The following is a 24,351-nucleotide window of genomic DNA, read 5'->3' as shown; positions in this document are numbered from 1 at the left end:
GGACCCTTTGCAGATCTTCAGGATTCTTTCTCCAAGTGGCTCTCTTTTCTCCAGCAACTTGTCCTGCAAACTCTTACCACCTGTTCTACAGGGCTCAGCTTCACCTCTAACTGAGAGAGTCTTCTGGACTCTTCCTGGGCCCCCCTTCCTCTGCTACAGTCTGGAAATTTTGAAGGCAGTAAGCAAGTGTGATCCACGGCACAGCTTATCTGTTTCTCATCTCTCAGGCTTAACTGTCCTTTACTGACTGATGTCAATGGCTTGAAAACTGTGGTTTCAGATATTTTGTCTGTTTGTTGTTATTGTTTTAGATAGCAGGGTAATCCAGTTCTTGTTATTGCAATCTTGGCTGGAAGCAAAAGGTGGCTTCTTATTTATTATTGCTATCAAAAGTTCTCTTTATTTACTGTCATGTGTAAAGGAAACAACCTGCCCAATTTTAACCTCCTCAGTCACTGCTCATTATATTTATTTTTCTCTGTCTCTGAATCTTCCCAGCAAGTCTCACATTTTATGTTCATAGTAGGTTCCCTTTTTCCTGTATTTCCTTTCACAGTCTTTGCAGAGTGTTTTTTGAGATAGGGTCTTACTCTGTCTCCTAGGCTGGAGTGCGGTGGCACTGTCATGGCTCACTGCAGCCTCCACATCCTAGGCTCAATAGATCCTCCCATCTCAGCCACCCAAGTAGCTGGGGCTACAGGCATGTGCCACTGTGCCTGTTTTTTTGTTTTGTTTTTGTTTGGTTTGGTTTTTATAGAGACAGGGTTTCATCAGGCTGGTCCCAAACTCCTGGGCTCAAGCAATCTTCCTGCCTTGGCCTCCTAAAGTGCTGGAATTACAGGTATGAGCCACCATGCCTGGCCTTGTGTTTTAACTTTTTACCACTAACATGATAGTTAGATTCTCTTGTGTTCTACTACTTGAAACTATAAGCTCAAATTCTAGTTATGCTTGAATTTAGCTCTAGAAGAAAAAAAATCATAATATGATTTTATTTTTGTACTTATTTCAATTCTTTGATTTATAAATTTGCCTCAGGAAACATAATTTTCTCTAAAATGAACAAAAGCAATTGATTTCCTCAATTATTTTAGTTATTCAATAAAGGAAATGCTTTGAAATTCTTATGGTATGCAAAGTTATATTTACTGTTCAATTAACATAACTGGTAATAAATCATAAATACTAACTTAGTGAAAATATGAATTGTGAGTAAAAAAAGGCAAAAAAATTTTGGTACTCTGTACAAAGAACTTAATTTAGACCTTTAATCTAAAATGTGTTGGTGTAAATTAGTGTTTCTTTGAAGTCTGGTTCTTTTGGGCGTGAACTTTTCCAGACTATAATAAAGATAGGAGGACACTCTATATAGAGATATCCAAGGTAACATTCAAGGATGTGTAATTGGTACAGAAAACAAATAAAAGTGGAAGCATGAGTGAGTTTGATCTAGAGGTTATTTAATCTTTTGGATTTGGATATTTGTTTATATTTCAGTCTCTACATAGATATATACCACCTTATGGAATTTTGGAACTACAATTGATGTTAGGGTTGTTTGATAAATTGTAATCATTGGCATCAAGGGTTTTAAAGATACAAAAATTACAGTTAAAATCAAGTTACTTTCTAAAGATATTAAAAAGTATTTCGTCAGGATTAGGAACATGTTACAAAACAATGTAAAGATGTCGTTAAGTTCTCTGGCCAGGTTTCAAAATATATTTAAATAATACATCTGAAAGAGAAGATAGGATGACCCTAAGTCTGGTGTCCATAAGGCAGGGATTGCCTGCCCTTTCATTCATTCAGTCACATACTGAATGTTGGGAAGAAACAAATAACCAAGTAATCCAGCTTGCTTTAAGCCCAGCTGTGATTTCCAGAGGAGTGCTATGGTCAGTAACTGAGGTGCGTTTCAAGGAGCTAATGAAAATTAACCAAATCAGCTTGATATTGTTGTGTATTTGCTGTAGCCAGTTCAATCAGAAGTTTTTATTTGTTTTGTTTTTTTGAGACGGAGTCTCACTGTGTTGCCTGGGCTGGAGTGTAGTGGCATGACCCATGGCTCACTGTAGCCTTGAAGTCCTGGGCTCAAGCGATCCTCCTGTCTCAGCCTCCTGAGTAGCTAGAACTACAGGCATGTGCCACCACGCCCAGCTGATTTTTAATTTTTTTGTAGCGATGTGGTCTCACCGTGTTGCCCAGGCTGGTCTTGAACTCCTGGCCTCAAGCAGTCCTCTCACTTCAGCCTCTCAAAGTGCTGGGATTACAGGCGTGAGACACTGAGCCTGGCCAAGCAAAAGTTTTTTTGTTTTTTGTCTGTTTGTTTTTGTCAACTTTCTAATGGCTTTCCTTATTTTTCAAAGGCTTTGCCCACTGATGCTGCTAATGTCATATTCATTACATGCTTTTTGCTGAAAATGCACACAGTGACCCTCTTCCTTGCGTAGGACTCTGCAGTCACCATCAAAGTGCTCTAACAGTTTGGCATTACTTAAGCTGCATTTCTTAACCTTCTCATCTTCAGCCTTGAGTGGAAGAGATAACACAGAAAACTGCCTTTTGAAGTCATATTGAACTCATTGACTTCCATCAATGAAGCATATCAGTAGTTGCAAATATTACAGTGTAGATTAAATCCTCGAAGAGTCTGAACTATGTACAAAAATGAAAAGAGAGATACAAAGGACTTTTTATTGTTTGCAGTCTAAGATCAAATTGCCTCGATCTTTGACGGCATAATAAAATACTACATCTTGATGTATTGTGGCACTGGAGAATTGTTTCACAAATAAAGAAAACTCAGATATTTGATGCTAGAGATGTTTTAGAAAGCTTAAGAATACCTAAAATCATCTTTCCATTACTAGGTATTAACATTTAGTTGGTATTGATTTATAAACTTTAGAAATATTACCACAAAGTTGCATCTTTAATTGTGATTACTATGTTAAAGAATGTACTGATTATCTAATTTGCAAGATTATAAAATGGTATCATGAAAATGATACAGTAGAGAGAATACTTTTTGCCCTTAAAGATCCAAATGGGGCCGGACGCTGCAGCTCACGCCTGTGAATCCCAACACTTTGGGAGGCCAAGGCGGGCAGATCACCTGACGTCAGGAGTTTGAGACAAGCCTGGCCAACATGATGAAACCCCATCTCTACTAAAAATACACAAATTAGCTGGGTGTGGTGACACGCGCCTGTAATCCCAGCTATTTGGGAGGCTGAGGTGGGAGAATCACTTCAACCAGGGAGGCAGAGGTTGCAGTGAACGAGATTGTACCAGTGCACTCCAGCCTGGGTGAAAGAGTGAAGCTCCGTCTGAAAAAAAAAAAATCCAAACAGACAAAGAGAATGGAAAGATGGATGGTTTAAATCAGAGGTTTACACACTGTTTTCTCTAAAGGACCAGATAGCAAATAGTTTAGACTTTGCAGGCCATCAGGTCTCTGTGTTCGTTTCCTGTGGCTGCAGTGACAGATGACCACAACCCTGGTGGCTTAAAACAACAGGAAGTTAATCTCTCAGTTCTGGAGGTCAAAAGTGTGAGGTCAAGGGCCACACCTCTGCAGTCCAGAGAAGGATCCGCTCCGCGCCTCTCTTCTGACTTCCGTTTGCTGCTGGCGGCCATTCGTGCTCCTTGGCTGGCAGCGCCATTGCTCCCATCTCTGCCTCTGTCTTCGCCTGGCCTTCCTTCCGTGTGTCTGTGTGTGCCTGTATCCAAATTTTCCTCTCCTGTCTCTCATAAAGACACCAGTCATTGCGTTTAGGGCCCTCCCTAATCCAGTATGACCTCACTGTAACCTTATTACATCTGCAGAAATAAAAGTAAAACTCCATTTTCAAATAAGATCACAGTGGCAGATACTGGGAGTTAAGATTTCAGTTAAGATTTATCTTTTCGGGATACGCAATTCAAACCACTGCAGTCCTGTTGCAGCCACTCAGCTCTGTCTTTGTAGCATGAAAATGGCCAAGGACAATACGTCAACAAATGCAAGGGCTGTGTTCCAGAAAAACTTTATTTACAAAAACAGGTGGTGGATCCGATTTGGCTGGCAGAGTTTGCCAGTCAATACCTAGTCCAACTAATGGAAGCAAAACAGCAGCAGAGCAGAAAACCATTTCCCCTTGCTTCAATCAGTTCAGTTTTAAAGTACCAAAATGCATACATATGTGTATATATAGCAACACTTATTTTAAAATAGATGTCAATTTAGGGCAAGAAATGAAACTTTCAGAATGACTTCAAATCCCGAATCTTTATTACTAAAAATGCTCGATTTATATTTTTCTGATCAATGAAAAGCTTTTTAATGATCATTTAGTTTTCAGTCTATAGGGCCTTCCCTCCAAAAAGATCAAGACGATTTGGAAACAAAATTTCCCTGGAACTTAGACATATGTATTCACTCTGTTAGAAAGAATGTACCTGTTTCCCTGACTAAATGTATGCCTCATAAGGACAGGAACATTTATCCACTCTTTGTCCTCAGCACCTAGAAGATAGACTAACACATAGTAGTCATCCAGTAAATATTCATCTGAAATAACTTCTCGGGGCTGGGCACAGTGGCTCACGCCTGTAATCCCAGCACTTTGAGAGGCCGAGGCAAGTGGATCATCTGAGGTCAGGAGTTCTAGACTAGCCTCACCAACATTGTGAAACCCTGTCTCTACTAAAAATACAAAAATTAGCTGGGTGTGGTGGCGTGTGCCTGTAATTCCAGCTACTCAGGAGGCTGAGGCAGGAGAATTGCTTGAACCTGGGAGGCAAAGGTTGCAGGGAACCGGGATTGTGCCACTGTACTCCAGCCTGGGCAACACAGCAAGACTCTGTCTCGAAATAATAATAATAATAAAATAAAATCTCTTGGCTGGGAGCGGTGACTCACGCCTGTAATCCCAGCACTTTGGGAGGCAGAAGCGGGTAGATCACGAGGCCAGGAGATGAAGGCCATCCTGGCTAACCTGGTGAAACCCCATCTCTATTAAAAATACAGAAAAATAGCTGGATGTGGTGGCGAGCTCCTGTAGTTCCAGTTACTTGGGAGGCTAAGGCAGGAGAATTGCTTGAACCTGGGAGGCAGAGGTTGCAGTGAACCAAGATCGCGCCACTACACTATAGCCTGGGCAACAGAGCGAGATTCCTTCTAAAAAAAAAAAAAAAATTAAATTAAAAAAAATAAGTTAAAAAAATACTTCTCTTTGTTGGAATAAAAAGAGTGAATTGGTAAGTTGTTTTAATCCTTTTGTATAAAAATGATCTGTCACCATACCTTGAAAATGTTTATTATTTCAATTTAAGATTGAAAGGAAAGGTACAACAGGAGAAATTCAGTTTCTCTTAGGAGCTATTGGAAGAATTTGTAAATATAATAATAGAGTAATGAATCAGAGGGGTCAGTGAAAAATCGTTTTTTAAAATAAAAATCACATTCATGGAAAAGAAGACAAAGGTAGAGAAATCAAGATATATTCCAAGACTAAACTAAAATGTTAGCAACTACTTTGAACAGCTCGGTATTTGGTAGCAATATCGATATTTGGAAGCAGAGAAATATGGAACCCCACAGGGGAACCCTTCATTGGCAACATGGCGAGAGGAGGGTATGATTTGGTTGAAGACATAGCAGGGAGGAACACTCCAAACCTTCCCAGGTCTGGGCTCTGGAACTCTGTGGTTATTCCAGCCCGGGGAGTCTTGCCACTCTTCTCGTAGCTGATGGAAGGCAAAACTTTGAAAGTGAGGGGAACATTTGTAATGTTACAACAGAAAGGATCAAGAATTGTTGACAACTCCAGGATAAGCTGAGTTGACATGGGAGAGAGTCAGCCACAAGGCTCCAAGTTGGAAGCACATTAATGAGCTGTGTGGTGTGTATGCTGACAGTGCATGCTGGAGAGAGTGGGGGAGAGAGAGAGAAAGAGACAGACAGAGACAGAGAGACTGAGACCGAGACCAGAGACACTGATTCTTTGAGAGAGGGACTCACTTTTTTTGGAAGTGAAGAAACTACTTTCTCAACAGCAGTCAGTCCGAAGGATACTACGGGAACCAAGGAGAAGGCCTGGGGCCAGCTGGGAATCATTGATTTCAAGTTGACTATGGAATCACTCAAAGAAAAAGTGAATATAGGAAAAAGTGAATTTAGTGGGGTGGGAAGAAAACACTAAGGGCTGAAGATAAAGCCTTCAGGGTCCTTCAGATTAAAAGGAGAGACAAAAGGAGAAGGAGGACAGAAGGACAAAGGAGGACCATTTGAAATGCAGATTAGTCCTGGGCCACTCTACCTCTTGAAGTCCCCAGTCTTTTGCCGCAGACCTTTTCCACCCACCCTTTCCACTGTCAGTTCAGCAAATTCAGGAAATAGAGAGTTTTTAAGCAGAGAAACACCATTTGACTTCCTTATTCGTGAAGTTGCAGGAAACTCCCCCCATCAAATTAGCCACTTGAATTACCTTAAATATCAGGATAGTGCTGATTAAATTCTTTTGCTAGAGAGGAAAATGCATTTTAAGCAGACTGGTGTGGGAGGAGGACCAGCTTTTTCCGCAATTCAAGACATTTGAGTTCTTAAAACATGAAAATTGTGCCCTCTGAAGAAAGAGTCTTTGTAAGATATATTTAAAAAAAAAAAAAAAAAAAAAGTTCAGTAGCAAGAATTTCCCAATTTGCTCCTGCTCTTTAAAATACATTGAAAAAGAAAAAAATAGTGTACATTTATAAGAAAAAGAAAGGGAATTTATTTTGAATGGAGAAATGCTATAAAGAGAAAAAGCCATTCTAACTTTTCCATTGTGGAAAATTTAACAAACTATTGAAGCCAATTTTTAGCTGGTTTCTGTAGTGAAATTTGAGGGTGAGCTTCCAATTATTTTTTGTACTAGTGGGGTAAATCAGATACAGTATCTTCAATAAACACTCAAAGCCCTCACCAGCAGAAAGCGTGCTTCACCTCTTGGAGATACAAAATATTTTACACTAATTTCAGAAATATGAATTTCTTGTTGAAAGCCAGTTTCCTAGGTAAGCAATACTATTGTTTCCTACCATGCCAGATCGAGAAGGGTAGAGAGTAGCCAGTTTTTAGGTGGACGTCATGCTGACATCATGCAAACCTTGTATCTTTACAGAGAGGCCAATGAGACTTGAACCCCGAGCCTAAGTTGTCACCAGCAGGACTGATGTGCACACAGAAGGAATGAAGTATGGATGTGAAAGAACGCAGGCCTTATTGCTCCCTGACCAAGAGCAGACGAGAGAAAGAACGGCGCTACACCAATTCCTCCGCAGACAATGAGGAGTGTCGGGTACCCACACAGAAGTCCTACAGCTCCAGCGAGACACTGAAAGCTTTTGATCATGATTCCTCGCGGCTGCTTTATGGCAACAGAGTGAAGGATTTGGTTCACAGAGAAGCAGACGAGTTCACTAGACAAGGTGGGTAACTGTCCTAGTAAAATAAGGCAATGCTCACATGTTGCTAACTCGTAGGTGTCAAGGTGACATGTCTGTTTTCTGACTTTGGTGTTCCATCTGCTGATTGTGATTTTGAGATATTAGAGGATCACACAGTATTCCAGAGGAGAGGTAGAAAGCCGCCAATTGGGCACATTGGCCCCCCAGGCACAGGCACTGACACGTGGAGAATTCCAAAGCCTCATCTGCTATACATGAGGTTTATGATTCTGCATATGGTCCAAGCGTTTGTGCAAACTTGTGTAAACTTGAAACTCCAGTCTCTGGGGCTCCCTTTTAGTTGAATGAAGGTGCTCACAGCCATTGTATCTGTGGTTAGAACCCGTACAAGGAGAACAGGAGCTGTTGGTGAAGAAACCCACCTTTCCCTCACAAGAAAGTGTGGCTTGTTATCCCAGATCATCTCAGCACCCGAGCAGCCCTGCTGTTTGCCTCTGTCTGATTCACACAAGAGCCTGCCACGGAAAGCTCCCGTTGTCTTTCTCCCAGGCAACCCAGTAAATTAAGTTTATACCTTAACACTTCCTGGTTTCCCACCATATAATCCACTAGGGTTTGCTCATTCGCATATATCTGTGGAACATTTTTACACTGGTTTTGGCCTGAGGATGCTCCCAGTGGAATCATGACTCCTGTAACTTCACTATCCTAAACCTACCCATTTCCACTCTTAAGACAGTAGGTTATTTTTATTAGACATACGTAGTTATATTTTGTTTCTTCTAATACAGTCTTGAGATGTGGGCAAGATTAATAAAAATAAAATCCTCTTACATTTCTAATGTGCAGTATAATTTACACATAACTTAGCATCCCTTAGCTAATTTAATCTGGAAATGAGGAAAAATAAATTAAACTTTAATAATAAAGAATATATTCATTCTTTTCCAATCACCGTACAGACAGTGTGACTAACAGTTTGATATTGGGCAGGAACACATTGAAGAAAAAGTAATAATGCAATAAATCGTTCAAAAGTTTGAAAATTTTCCATGGTTCTTTTCTTCCCTGCATTGTGCAAAGAGCCATTCTAACTAGATTGAAACAGTGTTCACTCACCCAAGCCAGTTTACATCAAAGAAAACTCATCTGATTTGCTAAGGAGAGATTTTTATACCCTAAAGCATGCCTTACTAATTACTGGTATCAAATTTTATGAAAAGAGACAAAATAGCTTAAAATTTTTCATCGGTTTTTCAGGGGAGATACAACACATATTTGAGGTATGTACTGTTAGTTGCTTGTACACTGTATTGTCATTTGAAACCCATTTTTTCGTATCATCTGCCCAGCTGAAATAGATGATCAGTGTACATTTTTTCAACAATTTAAAAAATAGTACAACAATTTAAAAAAAGTAGTGTAGAAATGCGTACGATCTGGACCGAATGTAAAGTCTTGCTTTTTGTAACAAAAATAACTCTTTAGTGCCCTGTAGGAAAACAAAAATAATAATAATAATAATAATAATAAAAGAAAAGAAAAAATCCCCAAACTCCACACTGTGGAATATTATTTGAAGGAAACAGCAGCATTTGGGGGTCATCTCCACCCCAGGCAAGCATTTCTTTTTGGCAGCACAGATGATGCCTACACAGGTTAAAAATAGCACACAGAACCGTTCTCCTCCTAGACAGCCTTAATCCAGCGCAGACTGTTGTTGACAACCTGGCGGTAGCATTTGTAGAAGCCCTGAAACGGAAGTTCTTAGGGGGGCCAAATAGTGTTGTTCCTCACTCCTTCCAAGCCAAGGACTGCAGAATACGAAGGGGCAGAGGAAACAGAAAGTGTGCCAGGCGGCCAGGGAGGCCTTGCTGGAGAGCAGAAGTGAATGGAGAAGCGCACACACGGTGTGTGATGGCACTGCAGGTCACTTGACGTGTGTGAATCCGAGCTTTGTAGAAACATAGATGGGATGGACTGCTAGTTACAGCTAATGCTGCCTACGTGCTGGTCAGCGCCCTAGGCAGGAGTGTGCAGCCCCCTGGTAAGGTGGGTCCTGGTAGCATAGTCTTTTCACAGGTTGAGACGTATGAGGTTTGGAGAGGCTGGAGATCCCATGGCTCCTGAAATTCAGCTGGAACTTGAGCCCAAGCTTGCCCAACTCTGGCCTGGCTTCTAATCTCTGTGCAGTTGCCACAGTGAAAAACAGGCAACTCAGTAAAATATCACCCTTTGGTTTATTGGAATCAATTTTTTAAGTCTATTATTATTATTATTTATTTATTTAGTGACAAGGTCTCAGTCTGTTGCCCAAGCTGAACTGCAGTGAGGCAGTCATAGCTCACTGCAGCCTACAGCTCCTGGGCTCGAAAGATCCTCCTGCCTCAGCCCCCTGAGTAGCTGGAATCGTAAGTGCACACCACACCATTCCTGGCGAATTTTAAAGACATTTTGTTTTAATAGAGACAGGGTCTCGCTTGTTTCTCAGACTGGTCTCAAAACTCCTGGCCTCAAGCAGCCCTCTTACTTGGGCCTCCCTGAGTGCTGAAATAACAGGTGTGAGCCACCACGCCCAGCCCGTTTTAGTCAATTGTGAAATAAAATGTTCATGGTGTAGATAGTGAGGTGTGCAGAGACTGCAGGCATATTTAGGAAATAAAATTGATATGATTTTGTAATTGGGTGAATGAGGATGAGCGTGAGGGTGGCATTGCAGATACTGTCTCCTTCCTGTGGTTTGATGTGGGGAGTATTTGTAGTGGGAGTGGCAGGTGTAGGAGAGAAATGAGTAAGGGAAGTCTGCTATCAGATCATGTTTTTCTTGAGTAAGCATAATGTAAAATCCTTCCAGGCTTTCATTGTCTTTGAACCTGACAAATGTCAATTTTTCCTCATGGACTATTATGCTATGGGATTAATTATTTAATTGACAAAATGTGCTTCCTGCCACAGCTACTGACATCATATAGGCAATAAAAATGAAAGATGAAAAATATTCATAGTAGCCAAATATCTTTGAAACAATTCCAAAGAGTCATGCTAATTTCGCTTTTTTTGTCCATGGAGTTTTAAAACAGCCGATCAGTCCTATATCCATTTACTCCTTGAATGACACAGGGAAATGCGGCTTCAGCTGGAGAAAGGGACAAGCAGGGATTCTGTTGGTGCAATTATATGGAGAATTCAAATCGAGAAATATGATGTTTTTACATTTCTAATTGACCAATTTTATGTCTAATTATCAAACTTGATTTTAATGGTTTTGTATGGCCTTACTGACTGGCAGGTGACTACTGTTAATTACATGTTATATTTAGATAGTGTAATGCTGGGGATCATTTCATCTTCACAGTCATTGTGTAATTTGACGGGATCTCACATAGATCTCTTTCTCTTTTTAAATCTCTTCATGTCGTTTGTTGGTGATGGAAATAGTTGCTCTTTGAACAGCTGTGGAGCTTGCTGTAGGTGAGGATGAGTTTGGGGTAACAATGGCTTGTTTTGCATTCTTGAATGCTATTTTCTTTTATTAATCTTTGAAGAAAAGTTATTCCATCAGGTCAGACAAATTTCTTATGAAACAGCTGCATAGGATCATCCCACAGCTTTTGGAGAAGTGGTAAAATAAAAGAACATTTTTTCTCTGCTGCAGCTCTCTGGGCTATGCACATTGCCTGTAGTATTCTTGACCAAACACTTATCAATTCCAACAAGGAACGCGGCCCATGAGGGTGAACCTTGAAAAGAGATGATGTCTGGAAGGAAGAATACATTTGTTTCACTGAGTCATAAGCCTGAAAAGAACCACTTTGGGGCCCTAACCCAAATTGTATAAGAGTTAGTCAATAATCAGTGTTGGGGTTGTGAATTTAAGAATTTTAACTTGTGAAGAACACCATCTATTCTTTATTTGTAGAATGGCAATGGAGAGGAAGGATTCTGTTTTTTGTTTTTGTTTTTATTTTTGTTTTGAGACGGAATCTCACTTGTCTCCCAGGCTGGAGTGAAATGGCATGATCTCGGCTCACTGCAACCTCTGCCTCCCGGGTTCAAGCAATTCTCCTGCCTCAACTTCCCAAGTAGCTGGGATTACAGGCACCTGCCACTATGCCCAGCTACTTTTTGTATTTTTAGTAGAGATGAGGCTTCGCCATGTTGGCCAGGCTGGTCTCGAACTCCTGACCTCAGGTGATTCGCCTACCTAGGCCTCACAAAGTGCAGGATTATGGGCGTGAGCCACTGCACCCAGCCAGGACTCTGTTTTTAAATTGGAAAAACACCATGATATCTATATTTATACATTACTGAAATTAAAACAAAATAAATTTGCAAAGAAGGGAAGGGAAGGAGGAAGGCAGATTGACAACAACAGGCACCGATTGATTTCTAATTGTGCCTCATCTCTGGCCTTTGCTGACAGCGTGGCCCCACTCGCAGAAACTCCCCTGTTTGGGCCATGCCATCTCTTCATTCTTACCTTCATCAGTAATGCTGAGCACCCCCAGCCCCCAGAAGCATGGCTTCTGCTCACCTCCTGGCCTTTCTGGTTCAAGGCCAGTTCAAGTGTAGTTTGGGGGATTCCACTGGGAAGAGGAAAGAAAGAGAAGAGGGAAATTGATCCCACAAGCTCTCATTCCTCACTGCCGAACCTCCCTTATGGGCTGCATCCTGAGTGCTAGCCCATCTTGTATGCAAACATTCCAGATGCTAGATCTGCCCCTTACCAAGGATAGCCCTTGTGAGGAAACAAAAGGACATTAGAGGAGCAGTCTGAATGTTCCTGTAAATATGTATCTTGGATTCTGGCATGTTGGTGGCTGGAAGAGGGCTCATCCACTCATCTCCCAGCAGACTCCCTGCCTCCTGTGAGCTGAGCAGTGATCGAGGGTACACATGAGATCTGCAACTCTGTTAGGATCCTGAAGGACCAAGCTGGTGCAGGTGCTTTCTGCTTTGTGCCAGATGAGAGCGTGGAATGGGGTGAAGCCCTAATATGAAGGTCAAGAAGAATGCTGTGGCCTGGTGGTTCCAGAGAGAGACTGGCCTGCCCCTCCCATGGCCTCCGCTTGGGCAAATGTTGCCTTGTGGGAGCAGCTGGTTTCCTTGGGCCGTCAGGAGCTGGGGAAGCCTGAACAGATGCATTTCTCCGTCTAATATGGTGAGAATGCCATCTGAGAAAACCAAACAGTAGAGATGTTCATTCCAGGAATTTAACAGGATTTCCCACTCTTTCTTAAAGCACCTCAGGAAAACAACAAATTTAATGGCACCCAGCACGCAGGAAGTGGGATAAGATGCAAAAAAAGAAATAGATTAAGAAGCTTATAATGAAAATGAACAATGGAGATAAGACAACCTGAACCAAAATAACCAAAATAAAACATCGTAACTAAAGCATGTGCAGAAATCCCAGAACAATAACAACAAAAAAGCAACAACAACAAAACAAACAATGGCCACCAAATGCTGGAGAAAAAAATTACAATCATAATTTACAAACTAAAAATGACAACAGATTAGTTGAAGAAGAGAGGTTAGTGGTTTTGAAGACCAGGTAGAAGAAACAACTCAAAACAGAAAAGAGAATTTCAGATAAAATTAAGAAGACAACGCACATGCACACACACAAACTGAAGCACATTCTAGAAAAATTCTTTAACTTCAAGGATAAAGAGAGTTTACAAGGTTCCACAGAGAAAAGGCAGGTTACTTGTTTTTACTTACTAAAAATAAATGACACCAATAATGAATTTCTCATCTGCAACAACAAAAGCTTGAAAACAGTGGAATAACACCTACTGAGAGGGGAAAAAAAAGGCAACCCAGAGATCTTATCTGCAGAGAAGATACTGTAGGGGAGGAAAGATTTCCCATGCGTCACTAGGTTCATGACTAAGGCCCCTATAACGAAAGATAGCTTAACAAGAGAAATGCACACAAATTCATTTAACGTAAGTTTTCGGTGACACAAGACCCTTCATAAGGAAATGAACGCCGAAAGAAATGGGTAAACTTGTGTATTTTTGTGCAAGGTTGGATGAAGAGTGGACAGTCACCGAGAAGTATGATTGGACACAGGGGTTGAATGATGATAAACTGGGAGGAACTGGGCAAGGCCCGTTTGTTCAGATTCTTCTCTGTGTCCTTGTGTCTTCAGATATGGATGTTCCTTCCTCCTCATATAGGGAGGGCAGCTCTTGGATGAGGATCTTACATCTTCCTTCAGGGGAGAAGGGCAAGGGGAAAGTGAGAGTGGCCTTCCTGCTTCTGCTGTTTTCTCAAATGCCAACATGCCATGTTTTGGGTAGCATGTCCTGAACCCCGTCAATAGCATATATCTCTCAGAGTAAATGAAAGATACTGAGGTAATGCTGGGATTGAGAGACCATGTCAACAACGTACATACACCATCTAAGGAAGTACTCAGGAAGAAATAGCAACTGAATCAGCATCATGACCTGCAAAGAGGAGACAATGATGAGAAAGCAGCTCTACGGTGTATATAGTTAAATCTCAAACGATGATGACAGAGCAACCAGAAATGTGTCAGAAGCACTACACGAGAAACCTTAACAGAAGGCTGGAACTAAAAGCATTTACCTATCTCAGCAAAATCCAGTAGTTGGAGGAAAGTAGAAAAGTAAAAGTGTTCCAAATTCTCATCTCATCTGAAGAGGGAGAGTGGGGAAACAGTTACGAAACAGAGCTTTAGTGGAGGGAAATAATTGCTATCTTGCATTCCTATGACAATGAGAAACATATATTTGAATATGAATGTTAGGAGTGGGAAGGTGATCATTAATACAATGAAAAGAGGACAATAGACCCACCTAATTAGCAGTGAGGAAAGGGATTGAGTAGCAATCTGACCAATTTAGCAAAAGCAGCTCCAAGGGAAAAAAGGAAACAGGAAAAATCATGAATAATCAAAAAACAAGATGAAAGGAGTCAAATCTACTCTATTACCTATTACCTAAAATTTAAATATACTGTATTTTGGCCGGGTGCGGTGGCTCACGCCTGTAATCCCAGCACTTTGGGATGCCGAGGTGGATGGATCACTTGAGGCTGGGAGTACAAGACCAGCCTGGCTAACATACAGAAACCCGGTCTCTACTAAAAATACAAGTATTAGCCAGGTGCGGTGGCAGGGGCGTGTGGTCCCAGCTACTCAGGAGGCTAAGGCACAAGACTCGCCTGAACCCATGAGATGGAGGTTGTGGTGAGCCAAGGTCAATGCCACTGCACTCCAGCCTTGGCGACAGAGCGAGACTCTGTCTCCAAAAAATAAAATAAATAAATGTACTGCATTTTGACATGAACTACTCATTTGGTTTATAAAAGTTATTGGTGTTTATAAGACGTACACTTAAAATGGTAAAGAAAGTTGTTGAGAATAAAGATACATTAAGTGAATACAAACAAAAAGAAAGGAGGAATGGCAGTATTAATATCAGGAAAGATGGAATTTAAGACTAAAAACTCTCAACAGGATAAAAAGGACCATTGGGTAAGTGATAAAAGGCATACTGTGCAGAAGAAGAACATTCTTAAAATACATACATTAAACAATAATATAGTAGCTAAATTTATAAGCAAAAACTATTTAAAAAGAAAGATTGTTAAAACACATTAATGGTGAGATATTTTGATTAACTTCCTTCAGAATCAGGCAGATCTAAAAGACAAAAATAAGACCGCAATCATATAATATTAATCAAAAATTTTAACTAAGGTATATATACAGAAATTTACAACTGTCAGATAGAAATGATACAATTTTTTATATTTCTATGGCCAGTAGTAGCAGAAACTGATTATGTGTTTGGCCACAAAAAAAAAACATAAAAAATTCAGAAAATAGCTTTTATAAGCCAAAACATTTTATCATAAAATGTAGTAAAATTAGAAATAAATAACAAAAAGATAAATGAAGAAAAACACTTTTGCCCCTTGGATTATGATGTCCCTCGACTACGATAAAAAGCAATCAAGAGCAGTGGAAAGTCTACTTCCAAAATGTATGGGAGACAGTGAAAGTCATATCATAGGAAAAACCTTGTGAAGAAATCAAGAACAAAGACCAACAAAATAGGAATGTACTATACATTTAAGAAATGGAGTTCAGGCTGGGCACAGTGGCTCACACCTGTAATCCCAGCACTTTGGGAGGCTGAGGTGGGCGAATCAACTGAGGTCAGGAGTTCGAGACCAGCCTGGCCAACATGGAGAAACCCTGTCTCTACTAAAAATACAAAAACTAGCTGTGCGTGGTGGTGCGTGCCTGTAATCCCAGCTATTCGGGAGGCTGAGGCAAGAGAATTGCTTGAACCTGGGAGGTGGAGGTTGCAGTGAGCTGAGATCGCACCACTGCACTCCAGCCTGGGCGACAGAGCAAGACTCCATCTCAAAAAAAGAAAAAAAACAAAAGAAAGAAATGAGTAGAGTACAATGTCTGGAAAATAAATCAGAGGAAGTAGAAAGAGGTACATAAGATATAGCTGACATTTAAAGCAAACAAAACAGCTAAGTCTTTAAAAAGGCTAATAAAATAGAAAGCACCTGTGATCCTGATTAAGAAATAATGAGAACAAAAATAAGAAGAGATCCTAAAAAGACTATAACAACTAAAGAGGAGCTATTATTCCAAGCAATAAATTTGAAAAATCTAGAGGAATTTATTTTTTCTCAGAAAATATGATTAACCCCAAAAGATTTCAGAGCATGGAGCAAACTTGTCCACACCAATTATTTCAGACAAGATGAGAAAGGTGATTAAAAGAGAGACCGTTTCAAAGGGCCCAATATGTTCCTAGGTACATTCATAACCTTCAAAGTACGACTAAGTTTAATGTTTAAAAATCTATTCAACACCACCATTCACAACAGATGGAAGGCATCAAAGTTCATGTTATGAAGTTGGCATAACCTTAATAACTAAACTTGATTAGAATAGTACAAAAAAAAGAAATCATATATAAATTGCTTTACCTACCGAAATTGCTTTTCAGTAGGTGTGTAAGAATTCAAAACAAATATTTGCATTTAAGAATCCAGCAATATATAAAAAGAATAATATGCTAGACCAAATTAATAACCAAGTGGTTACTAATCCTTGCTGAATATACAATGATTTTTTGGTGTTCAGAAATCTACCATAATTAGATTAATAAACCAAAGTAGAAAAACATGATCGTATCAATAGATGATTTACAAGTTTTGGAAAAAATTTAGAAACCATTCTTTATTCAAATAAACTCACAAGAAGAAAAAACACTTCAATGTGGTAGTAATATTTGATATGATCATTCAAGACATTAAACAGCATTCTAAAAAGTGAGATTCTAGGACATTTCAATAGAAATAGGAACATAAGAAAGGTTTACCTATGCTCACAATTATTATTCAAAATTGTTTTAGATGTTTTAGCAATTGTAATAAGAAAATTAAACAATTGATATATATTTTGGAAAAAGTTAAAGTCAGTACTTTTGTTAAAGATATGGTTGTATGCATACAAAAACCATGTGTCTCTAGAAATTAAAAAAAAAGAATTTGAAGTGAATTTGGTATTTGGATGAATACAAAATAAATATATAGACAGTGTAGATCATATAGTATAATGGTGGAGAATGTAGGTTCTGAATCCACATGACCTGTGTGTGAATCCCAGGTCTGCCTTGCCTTAGCTGACTGGCAGGTTACCTAATCTTGGCCAAGGAACTTTTTTGTACAAGTTACATAATTTCTCTCTGCCTCCATTTTCATTAGTCATAGATTGTGCTGTAGTTTGTTGAGGATAAAATGAGTTAATATATGTAAACTGCTTAGAATAATGCCTAATACCTGTTATTAATATCTACTGCTTGGAAGTCAGAAAAAAAATTCCTATCACAAAGGCAACAGGCTTTATAAAATTCTTTGGAATAAATTTTGCAAGCATGCTACGTGACCTAATATGAAGGTATCTATAAAATATTATTAAAAAGACATAAAACAGGATCTAAATAAATAATCAATGCTTTAGGATGGGAAGATGGTACCATAAGAGTATGAATTCTCCCCAAATAAATGCATAGAAGTTAAGGATATCACATAGAATTCCAGTGGGTTAGGGTTAATTTTAACTGGAGTGAGTGATCTTCAAATTTATCTTAAAATTCAAGTGATCATAAATTGATATTTTCAACGTCTGGAAATAGTCAAAACCACATTGAAAAGTCAAATAGTGAGGACAAAATGGACTTAATATGTATTTTCAAAAGTATTATGAAGCTGCTGTAATCGTGTCTATATGATATGGGCAAAAATAAAGACAAGTAGGTTCATGGAATAGATAAAAATTTCAGAAATAGATTCTAGTATATAGGGAAATTTAACATAAAACAAAAAAAAAAGGTTTTTCTATTCAGTGGGATTTGATAAATGGTGCTGGCACAACTGGTTATCCATCTGGAAGAATATAAAATTGGACCCATATCTCTCAGCATATTCAAAAATAAATTAAGATGGATTAAAGACAAATGTAAAAAATAAAGCAAGAATTCTAGAAGTTAATTTGGGAGACTGAGTAAGATAGGAATGACTTGAGCCATGAGTAGCAGGAAACTTCAGCTCAAAAACTGAAGAGAATCATTTTCTTATTAAAGAAGAAGTTCAGAGATAGACTGTCTAGCCAGGGCTTAAAGATATCATTAAGGCATCTCTCTATCTTTTTCATCTTTGTCATTCTTAGCAGGTAGCTTTTGTCCCCTTGGTGCTCACGTGGCAGCTGTGCTTTCATATTCCTGTTGGAATAAGAATGAACACACAGGTAGGAAGGCCTACTCTACGTTGGACTATTCATTTTACCCCCCGAGACTTCTCGCTACCTCTCTCTTTTCAGAACAGTTACCCATGACCATACTTAGCTGCACGAGAAGACGAAGCATTTTCTATTTTTGCTTTCCAGTCCTTATAATAAAGGTGGCAAGAAGAAAGTGGTTTGAATCCACACAGCCTATCCCAGGGACTCTATGTACACTTCAAGAGTAGGGGAGAAACTTTCTAATACAAAATTAGAATGTTTCTAACAGAAAACCCAGAAGAAAAGATAGACTTAAATGATTAGTTTTAACATTTAAAACCTTTTACATATAAATTAAAATACCCAGAAACAAAATCACTACATTGGGAAATATATTGATAATTCTGGTGACATCTATAATGTCTATATCTATTATATACTGAATGACTATTACAGTTTGAAAACAGAAAGATAAACAGCCCAAGGGGAAATGTCTTGCATAGACAATTCACAAAAGAGAAATTCACATGATCAATAAACGTGAAAAGGAGAATCGATTTTCCTATTAGTGTGGGAAAGGCGGTAGCTAATTCCAAATTCTACATCCCTACTATACAGCTGCTATCCTGGCATCTTCCATTGAGCATTCATATATCCAGGGGATTTGCCTAGGAAGTTTCTCCCCACTTGGTAAGCAGGAAATCAATGGAAGCGGCCACTGTAGGCGGAATCTTCCTGGTGGGTAAATTTGTTCAAAGAGACAGTCTCACACATGGAAGCCATACCCTAGAGTACAATTCACCCAGTTCTTCATTCAGACACAGATAACTTAGAAGACCTGTGTGTTCCATCTTGGCATCCTCCATGTTGTTTTCATGGGAAAATACATACTGATCCTTATCAACTTCTAAACCCAACAGATTCCTAAAGTGAGGACTTTCTACATAGTTTTTGAAGTTCTGGCTTAGGAAGAAGCCAAAAAAAAAAAAAAAAGGTAGCAATTCATGAATAGCTGTGCTCAAAACTTTATACAGAAGCTCTCATTAAAGTATGTGAAATAAACAATAACAATAAAAAACTGAAAGAAAAAAACTGCAAAATATTCACAGAGGTTGCATTTGAGAGTGGAGCTGTGAAGGAACACCTTCCAATTTTCAGTCAAAAGGTCAAAGGCCAAAAATAATTCCTGCTTCGGAACTGCAGCAGGTTGGTTCTACACTTTGGGAGTTGGAGAAGAAAAGCACCTTTCCGGATAGCCAGATCTGGCTTGTTAATGTCACTGCTGCCCTGATGGCTTGGTTTTCAATTCAGGATGAACTCCAGATATGGTGTTTAAGGGAGGAGCCAGATCAGAACATAGCATTGTGCTTTTGATTTATTTTAGGGATGAAATGTAAACCAAAAGTTCCAAATGCTAAAGGAAATTTTAACTTTTTCTTTTCCATTTTTCTCCTTGGACTCTTGATGCTATTATTCTTAGCTATTTTTTCTTTCATGTTCCATTTCTGCCTCTGCATAAACTGATATGGTTGGGAGATCTTTGAGAGCCTCTGAGTCCATTGTATACATGAGGAATACAGAGACTCAAACTTGTTAAAATGTTCACTCAGACAACAGCTGGTGAGTTAGGTCCAGAAGAAAACTAGAATCTAATTTCAATCATTTTACTACTCTACTCTTTTATCTTTCTAGTTTCTATTAGAAAATCACAGTAAAAAGCTACATATGTTCTTAAACATCTTCACAAACATGAGATAGACAAAGATATCTTAGAAAGGTCACAAGAGGCATAAATATAAAAGAAAAAAAATTGATAAATTGGACTTAATCAAAATTAAAATGTTTAGCTTATCAGACATTACCTTTAAGAAAATGAAAAGCAAAGCCACAATCTGGGAGAAAATTATCTATCATCTATCACAGGGACTTGTCTCTAGAATATATAAAGAGCTTCTACAAATCAGTAACAAAAGATGAATAACCAAATTTTTAAATGGGCAAAAAACTTTTAATAGAAACATCACAGAAAAGAGACACAAGTGATGAATAAGCCTGTGGAAAACATCCTCCACACCATTAGCCATCAGAGAAATGAAAATTAAAACCACAATGAAATACTGCCACTCGTCTTCTAGAATGGCTAAAATTAAAAAGACCCATAGCACCAAATATTGAGGATGTGGAACAGCTGAAACTTTCATGTGAAAAATGACACAACTGCTTTGGAAACTGTTGGGCAATTTCTTATCTAAAGTTAAAAATAACATCTCCCCCTGGATCCAGCAATTCATCTCCTTAATATTTACCCAAAGTAAATAAAATCTTACATTCATAGCAGCTCTATTCATAATAGGCCCATATTGGAATCACCGAGAGAATGGATATAATAGTTGTATATTAATGCAATAGAAATGAGTTGGCAACCCAAAAGAGTGATCTACAGATACTTGCAACAATGTGGAAGAATCTCAAAGATCCACTGAGCAAAAGGATCCTGAGTACATCCTGTAGGACTCTGTTTACATAAAGTTCAAGAACGTACAAAACTAGTCTTCTGTAGAAGAAATCAGGACGGTGGTTGCCTGTTTGGTGGGGATTGACTGGGTGCGGGAGAGCTTTGTGGGAGTGATGGAGAAGTGCCTTATCTTGCTTGGGGTCATGGTGGGTACATTTGTTAAAACTCATGGAAGTATCCACTTTAGATCTGTGTATTTCACTGCCTATGAAATTTACCTAAATAGTAATAAATACAACAAAAACAAAAATCAGCATGTTCAAACAACTGTAGTTGAACATGGGAAGTTTTGGGTTTGTATTTTCCCGGCTTCCACAGGGGTGAAACTTGATTTGGTGCCAGGAGCAGAGTTGCACTGTCTCTACTGAACCATAACCACAATCTTTCAAAAACAACCTCTGCTGTCATTGTACTAGAATGTTTTGCTGGATAAAGGCATTTTGCCCATTAAGATAATAGCATATACAACATATCCAGGACTGTACTGAGAGAATAAAGAGTTTGTGTCATAGATGGGACCAGGTCTTCAAATATTTTCATCAATTGCCAAATAAAAAAGAGCCCATTTTAAGCTCTTAGATATAGACTACTTTTGGTGGGGGGGGGGGCAGTTTTATTAGAATATTACTAAAATGATAAGTAGTTTTTAAATGTTTCTATACATTGAATGTTCCGGCTAGGTCAAAAGAATTGAAATCATATTTCTTAAATATATAACATGAAGGTTGTAAATATAATTTTAGAATGTCACTTGTAGCATTGGACAGATGTAAAAATAGTGTCAATAACTCCTTTGATTAAAATAATAATGTCTCTGAACCATTTTATCCTGCTTTGGATGTGAAATGGAATAAATTATTTTTCTTACTCTTCTTATTTTTATTTATTTGTATTTTTTTGCATTATGAAAATCTATTAACCATTCAGACATGTTGGAAATTGTGAAAGAGGAAGATTTGAGAGCCAAGAGGAAAATGCTTTTAATTTTAAAGACTGAGATTTAGTTTAGTCTTGGATGCCATTATAGTGAATAATGGGAACTGATCCGAGACTTCAAAAGAAATATGACCATATGGTCCCACCATTCAGCACTTAATGCTGCTATGAATTTCCAGTTAGACCCCAAACTTTTCATTTCCCCAGTGTTCCCCCTCACCTCTGTCATCAGACAAAAACGAAAGGAATCTGAAACCCCTTTTCATGTTTTCTGAAATGCTGGTGCTGAGAAAGCTTATTTTTGTGAGAATCAAGTTTTATGAAAAGAGACAAAAACCTGAAGCATTAATCAGATCCACTGGGCTAATTACTGCAACTGCAAAGTTTATTACTTTTAAATATTAACTGCTTAAAATGATTCATTTGGAGATCAAAATGATTAATCCTTCTCAGTCACTATAAATGTCAGCGGCAGGATTAAAGGATTTAGATGGTCATGTTTACTCAACCTTACATTTCTGTACTTAAAGACACAAGTTAAATAGCTCTAGTTTATCATTGTTTCATGTTAATGGTTTTCCTCTTAGCTCCCTCTTTTAGCTCCCCTGCCTAACTGATTGTTAACTAATTTTGGCTGTTAAGTAGGCAAGGGCTTCTTTCAGGCTCGGTGGCCAACCTGCTTTGTGGATTACCTACCAGAAGGTGTGAGTAGATAGATGTAGCTTACAGCCCTCCTCAGGATGCAGTGGGGGTAATCCTTTCCCCCTGCCTCAGCCTTCATTGGTCTGATGTCTTGAGCCCCAGCTTACTGCTCAACTTGTATCTGCTTCCTTGCCACGTTACCCATTTTGGATCCACAGTGTGACTCACCGCGGTGCCGCTTCAGTCGCAATTATTAAACACCTGCCGCTTTATGCCAAACCATAGGCGTATTTATACCAATACCTACTGCAGTTCAACTATCAGATATCAGCAGATACATTGCAGGCATATTATCATTGCCGGGCCTTGGATTGTTCTAAAGAAGTCATTTCTAAGTAAAAATAAGAAGCAATTTTATTTTCAGAATTTTTTTGATTTAAAAAAACAGAACTATTTTAAGGTTATTTCTTAATTACAGATGGTTGCTGAAATTAGTTTATGGTTGCCCCATTAAGTCCTTCATTTCCAGGCCTTAGACATGCTCTTCCTTTATACGTCAGCCAACTCACAACCTCATTTTTCTTATTTGGGCCACTAAACCTTCCGTTCAATATCCATATGTTCGTCCTTCCCTGGAGGCCTCACAAATTTTATCTTGAAGAAAATGCATCTTTTCTAGGGTCATTCATTCTAGTCCTGGCTTCTCGGCTTGCAAATATACCTAGGGTTTCCCTTTCTCACCCACCTCCTCACGTTCAGCTTAGTGCCCAGCCTGCAATTTCCATTGAAAGCTGCATTTGTGATGATTGCTGAGGGGATATCCTGCAGTGGCTTCCATGAGACTTGTGTTCTGAGTAATCAGTTAGATGATGAGTGTGGTGTCCGGTGGGCATTTTCAGTGTCCTCTGGAAATTCATGGGTGTCAATATGTGGTTTTGGGTATTAACAACACATTAATAGATAAATCAAGTAAGTAGTTTAAATGGGATGGGGACCTTAAGGTATTTAGTGGAACTTGAAGTTAATTTCTTAAACCAGTTTTTTGTAGGGCCTTATGAATAAAGATTTGTACCCTCACTGAAATTTCTAATGCATGTTCAAGAATGGGTATTTTGTTCAAATGGTGATACATTTAATATAAAAGGTTAAAGAGTTTGGAGTGTCCCATAAAATATGCATTTGGAAATAAAACCACATATACTTCTTTTGTTGTGGAATCGTCTTACCATTTTGCAAATACAGCAAAAGAGAGAATTCTGGATGACATGGTGGTGCCGCTGATTCAACGAGCACCTAATAAGAAATGCTCTCCCAATTTGTAGTTTTACGTTCTGCTTGACTGATGAAGGAAAGTCACTCCATGCCTGAGAATAAATAGTTCCATTCAAGCTCACAACAACCAAGGAAAATAATTAAAGACAGCTGCAGATTGTTTTATTTATGTGCATTAAATTTATATTTATTCATCCATTTTTTCCCATATTCAATTTTGAGGTTACTGTAGGAGAAATGAATGGTTATTCTCCTTTAAAACAATCCATATATGATAAAGAAAAGGGAAGGATTGAAATGGAGGAGAAAACGCTCCCTTGTATCTCATGAAGTTTCATTTCTTTACAATAAACGAGGAAGGATTTTTAAAACTGAGCTTCCCCTAGAAGAGGCAATAAATTAAATTTCTAATTATTGAATAGAAGCTATTAAACAGCAAATCAAGAAAATATATTTGTTTTTTAGAAAGATGATAGGCTTTAATTTTTTCTTTATTATGTTTTTAAATAATTGAAATAATTATCATGAAAAGTAAAAATTCAAAACTATAAAATAGAAAATTACTAATTTCCTTCATTTACAAACCTTTCTAAATGACCCATTATAACAGTTATATATCTCCTTCCTCACCCTTATTCAGACTCAATATAACCTGTGGGTCCTCTTCCTTAATTTCCAAAAGTAGGATTATACTTTATACACAATTCTACGACTTGCATTTTTTTTTTCTTAAAATACACAAATGAGCTTCTGTGCAGATCCG

The 24,351-nt window shown here is 38.6% G+C and overlaps 1 protein-coding gene across 1 annotated transcript in view; it reads left to right on the top strand.

Moving 5' to 3' along the window:
- Positions 1–24,351, top strand: part of TENM3 (teneurin transmembrane protein 3) — a 2,279,939-nt gene that overhangs the window by 1,791,945 nt on the left and 463,643 nt on the right. The window contains exon 8 of the mRNA XM_050789940.1: positions 7,149–7,455. Coding sequence (XP_050645897.1) covers positions 7,224–7,455 — 232 coding nt within the window. The 5' untranslated portion in view covers positions 7,149–7,223. The remainder of the gene's footprint in view (positions 1–7,148; positions 7,456–24,351) is intronic.

This window comes from Macaca thibetana, chromosome 5 (assembly GCF_024542745.1).
Source record: "Macaca thibetana thibetana isolate TM-01 chromosome 5, ASM2454274v1, whole genome shotgun sequence".
Lineage (NCBI taxonomy): Eukaryota > Metazoa > Chordata > Mammalia > Primates > Cercopithecidae > Macaca > Macaca thibetana.
Note: the sequence above shows the minus strand (reverse complement) of the source record. Positions and strands in the feature narration are given on the sequence as shown.